General features: G+C 43.3%; 1 protein-coding gene across 1 annotated transcript; it reads left to right on the forward strand.

Annotated features, from left to right (window-relative positions):
• Positions 1 to 1,123: 1,123 nt before the first annotated feature.
• Positions 1,124 to 5,179, forward strand: LOC131426581 (uncharacterized protein K02A2.6-like). The gene has a single exon (XM_058589438.1). It carries the CDS (start codon positions 1,124 to 1,126, stop codon positions 5,177 to 5,179), a length of 4,056 nt encoding a protein of 1,351 aa, XP_058445421.1.
• Positions 5,180 to 5,782: the final 603 nt, after the last annotated feature.

Below are 5,782 nucleotides of genomic sequence, written 5' to 3' on the forward strand. Positions count from 1 at the left end.
TATTTTACATAACATTAGTTTTCGCACAATGAATTACCAGCGCTTGCTTCTGTACCGTGAACGCACTGTGTACCAGCGTTTGCTTCTGTACCGTGAACGCAGTAGGCGTGTCGGCTCGATAGGCGCAAGGAAATAGATATATACAAATGTTTACAAATTTAATATTATTATCAATTATATGTACCCCGGAAACCGGAAATCAGTCTGACAGCCAAATAGGCTGGAGAGATAGATAGATAGAGCCTAAGTCTTAAATAAGTAAAGTTGGAAGTTGTATATATAAGATGATCAGATGCACTTAGTCTATCGACAAGTCCTCTTAGCATACAAGGTCGTGCGTAACGTTATCGACGAAGCAGGCAATGCCATTACCGGCAGTACGTACGTAGCGACTCACTGCATGCATGTCCCCGCCGTGCTGCTACCAGCAGCGCACGCACTAGACTGACGTATCTACGCTGCATGCATGGACACGCATGCCCCCGACGTGCTTGCTACCTGCAGAGCGTAGTGTACGCTAGCGTCATTTCGCGCCATGTACAGCGTCACTCAGGTATAAACCGTACCGGCCATCGATGCGCTGCCCGGGTTGGTGCGTCAGTACGACGTCGGGCGGACCGTACCGCAAGGAGGTCCCTTTAGTTATCCAGTACCATACTATCCAGCATGTACTAATTTTTTTAGAACAGTCGCTAGTACCACACCATCAAGTAGAAGAAAAACAATTACTCGAGTAAACTTTTGTCCTGTAAATGATTCAAACGTTATCTTCAGGACCCATACATGGAATTTGAGTCAATGTATCTGCCCCCATATAACTCTTATCAAATGAATTTTGATGACAACGAGAAAATTTCCTTGGCGAAATTTTTTTCATGTAAATCCTTACTGGATGGCTCTTTCACACTGTTATATATTTACCACTTTTGTGATTACCTTTTCTAATGCATCTTGGCGCCTGGCAAAACTTCCCACCTTTACATGCAAACATAGAGATAAATTAACTACGCAATAAAGAGAGACACGAGTTATTGTTCCGTAAAAAGTGTACGTTTTATTTGGTGCTAATTCCTCCGGTTACAAATATCGGCCACTGTCTACAACAGTTAAATTGGCGACGAGGATGGCGACTGCGAACAGTCCTGAAGATGTTCCGGGTTTTCCTGCTGCTATGCAATCATCATTTACTATCGACTCATTCGACCGACACCGGATGAAATGGTCGAGATGGGTGGAGCGGCTGGAAGGTGCTTTTGTTTTGTTCGGAGTACGGGAGGAATCGAAACGTTACATGCTGCTGCACTTCATGGGAGGTGAAACATACGATATTATATGTGATAAAATAACTCCACAGAAACCACAAACACTGACGTATGCAGAAATTGTTCGTTTGCTGGAGACTCACTTCAACCCAGAGCCCTTGGAGATACTGGAAAATTTTCGCTTCAAGAGCAGAAAGCAAGGAGATGACCGTCCGGAAGAAACCATCGATGAGTATTTGATAGCATTACGGAAGCTCGCTATCACTTGCAATTTTGGGGAATATCTCAATACGGCCTTGCGAAATCAGTTGGTATTCGGGTTGAAGGACAGAGCAATACAATCTCGACTGCTGGAAGTTCGTAATTTAACCCTCGACCGAGCTCGAGAAATTGCTGTTTCGATGGAACTGTCATCAAAGGGTGGTAAAGAGATTCAGTCGAAACAAGGTAAACCGGATGTTAATCTGGTGGAATCGTCCAGAAGCGGTATAAAAACGAAGGTAAAAAAATCTAATACAAATGCGAAATACAATGAAAGCGCCGGGTCGAATAAAAAAGGATGCTATCGTTGCGGGAACACTGCTCATTTCGCAAACAAGTGTCCACACATTACGACTGTTTGTGACTTCTGCAAAATGAAAGGACACCTACAGAAAGTGTGTCTAAAGGCAAAAAAGGAAAAGAAACCTGAAGCTAACTTACTAGACGATACTGATTCTAATGATAGTCAGTGTACGAATGAAGTTATTACGTTGGATGAAGTGTGCAAGTTGGAGAGAAACGGCAAGTCATACGCCTCCAAATTTTGGTTGGAAATGAATGTCAACAATACTGTCATCCGATTCGAGGTCGATACTGGAGCTCCTGTTACGATTGTTAGTAGGGAGGACAAGAAGAAATATTTTGCTGCCGACAAATTGCTACCGTCAGACTTGGAACTCGTTAGCTTCTGTAATACACGAATCAATATCGACGCAATGCTGAATGTAAGAGCAGAGTACTGCGGTAAAGTTTATTCATTGCCGATTTACGTTTCAAATGTGAAGAAACATCCGTTGTTGGGACGCCAGTGGATGCGAGAGATGCAGATTAATCTGAACAATATTGCTTATGCCGGTGTACATACAGTCTGTGCTGCTGCTGTTTTACCGAGTGTTACGCCTGCAGCTGTGAAATCGTTAGTTGAACGATATGCGAATTTGTATGACCCGTCGATTGGAAGAATCCACGGATTATCTGCGAAGCTGGTACTCAAGTCTAATACGAATCCTGTGTACATCAAAGCACGACCAGCACCATTTTCGATACGAAGTGCTGTTGAGGATGAACTTGACTATTTGGAGCAAAATGGTGTGTTACAGAAAGTAAACCATAGTGCGTGGGCAACGCCCATTGTTCCAGTGATGAAATCTAATAATAAAGTGAGGCTATGCGGCGATTATAAGATCTCGGTCAATCCGAATCTGAAAGTCGACGATCATCCATTGCCGACGATTGAGGAACTCTTTGTCAACGTAGCTGGCGGCAAAAAGTTTACGAAGATCGATTTGAGTCAGGCCTATCTACAACTGGAGGTCGAAAAGGATGATCAAGAGATACTAACCTTGAACACACATAAGGGTTTGTATCGGCCTACACGGTTGATGTATGGAATTGCGGCGGCGCCTGCCATTTGGCAGCGTTTGATGGAACAAGTACTGAATGGGATACCTGGCGTTACGGTTTTCTTGGACGATATACGTGTCACCGGTTCGAATGATACTGAGCATTTACAAAGACTTGAAGAGGTCTTGAAGCGGCTAAGTTCATACAACATGCGAATAAATTTGGACAAATGCCAATTCTTTGCGAACGAAATCGAATACTGTGGATACCTAATCAACAAGGAGGGGATTCATAAAGTCAAAAAGAAAATTGATGCTGTCCAGAACATGCCGGTTCCGGAAAACAAGGATCAAGTACGATCGTTTGTAGGGTTAGTGAACTACTACGGTAGATTCTTTCCGAATCTAAGCACAATGTTATACCCCCTCAACAATCTTCTGAAGAATACTGTGCCTTTTGTCTGGACGAAGCAATGCGAGGAAGCGTTTAACAAGGTTAAGCAAGAAATGCAGTCGGACAAATTTCTGGTTCACTACGATACAACGTTGTCGCTAGTACTGGCTACAGACGCATCGCCATACGGGGTCGGTGCTGTACTAAGCCATATGTACGAGGATGGTTCGGAGAGACCTATCCAATACGCTTCTCAAACACTGAATGCTACACAGCAAGCCTACAAACAAGTCGATCGAGAGGCATACGCGATAATTTTCGGGGTACGCAAATTTTATCAGTACCTGTACGGGAGAAGATTCACGCTGATTACGGATAACGAACCGTTGAAGCAGATCTTTTCTGATACAAAAGGATTGCCAAAGATGTCTGCGCTAAGGATGCAACATTATGCAACATTCTTACAGTCTTTCAACTACAGCATACAGTTTAGGCCGACGAGTAAGCACTGCAATGCTGATGCGTTTTCGCGTTTACCGCTGAAACAACAAGTTCCTAACAATGTAGTGGAAGAATCTGATCTACTTGAAGTCAACATAATCGAGACACTACCGCTGACCATAGAGGAATTATCGAAAGCCACTTCTACGGATCAGAATGTGAAAGTTTTGGTTCAAGGTTTGCGGAGTGGCAGAACCGTTGAACCAAAAGATCGTTTCGGAGTTGATCAAGAAGAGTTTACGCTTCAACAGAACTGTGTCATGCGAGGAATACGAGTCTACGTTCCACCAAGTCTGCGAGGAAAGGTTCTTGCTGAATTACATTCCACGCATTTCGGAACATGCCGACTGAAGTCTCTGGCTCGGGGATACGTTTGGTGGGAAGGAGTCGATAATGACATAGAGAATATGGTGCGAAATTGTAGTTACTGTCAGTCCACTAGGGCTGAACCCGCCAAAGTACCGACACACTGCTGGGAGGTTGCAAGACAACCGTTCGAGAGAGTTCACGTCGATTTTGCTGGACCGTTCATGAACACCTATTTCATTGTACTGGTAGACGCATATTCAAAATGGCCGGAAGTTCGAATCCTGAATAACATCACAACTGCGACGACTATTCAAATTTGTCGGGAATACTTTGCTACGTACGGAATACCATCTGTTGTAGTCAACGATCACGGAGTGCAGTTTACATCGGATGAGTTCCAACGTTTCCTCAAAATGAATGGAGTCTACCACAAGATGGGTGCGCCCTATCATCCTGCGACAAATGGGCAAGCTGAACGGTTTATTCAAACCCTTAAGGCAAAACATAAGAGTCTACGATGCGATAAAACAACGATGCACGCCGAGCTATGCAATATTCTTTTGAGTTACAGGAAAACAGTACATCCTGCGACCGGAAAATCTCCATCGGTGATGCTTTTCAACCGACAAATTCGTTCTCGTCTTGATTTGATGATTCCAAATACTGCGGCTGTTTCGAGGGACGTTGAAGGAAAAGTTCGTTGTCTTCCTGAGGGGACGAGAGTTGCAGCGCGAGATTATTTGGACAAAACTAAATGGAAGTACGGAGTGGTCACTGAGAAACTTGGTAAGCTGCATTACAATATTGAACTGGACGATGGCCGAACGTGGAAGCGACACATCGACCAGCTGCGAGAGGTTGGTCCGAACTTAACTACAAACCGAACCGTGTACGATATAATTGTTCCTGAAGACGACAGTACAGGACCCGAAACCGAAAAACCGGATGCTGCTTCTACGGAGTATGCGACGCCTTGTGTACCTTCATCCAGTAAAGAGATACCTGCTGTATCGAGAACTGTTCGAGAGAATCCTGCTGTACCAATTAACGACCATTCTCCAAGAAGATCGAGTAGAATCATCAGACCACCGAGAAGACTTGATTTGTAATTTGATACGTTTACTTCAGATTTCAATTGCTAGGGGGGGAAGAACTGTTATATATTTACCACTTTTGTGATTACCTTTTCTAATGCATCTTGGCGCCTAGCAAAACTTCCCACCTTTACATGCAAACATAGAGATAAATTAACTACGCAATAAAGAGAGACACGAGTTATTGTTCCGTAAAAAGTGTACGTTTTATTTGGTGCTAATTCCACGATTCCTCCGGTTACAAATATCGGCCACTGTCTACAACACACACGATCCATTGTCCTCAAAATGTTTCGAACGTGATCTTCAGGACCCATACATGGAATTTGAGTCAATGTATCTGCCCCCATATAATTCTTATCAAATGAATTTTAATGACGAGAAAATTTCCTTGCAAATTTTTTTTATGTAAATCCATATTGGATGGCTCTTTCACACGATCCATTGTCCTGTAAATGTTTCGAACGTGATCTTCAGGACCCATACATGGAATTTGAGTCAATGTATCTGCCCCCATATATCTCTTATCAAATGAATTTTTATGACAACGAGAAAATTTCCTTGGCAAAGTTTTTTTTATGTAAATCCTTACTGGATGGCTCTTTCACACGATCCATT

The sequence above is a fragment of the Malaya genurostris genome, chromosome 1, assembly GCF_030247185.1.
Source record: "Malaya genurostris strain Urasoe2022 chromosome 1, Malgen_1.1, whole genome shotgun sequence".
NCBI lineage: Eukaryota > Metazoa > Arthropoda > Insecta > Diptera > Culicidae > Malaya > Malaya genurostris.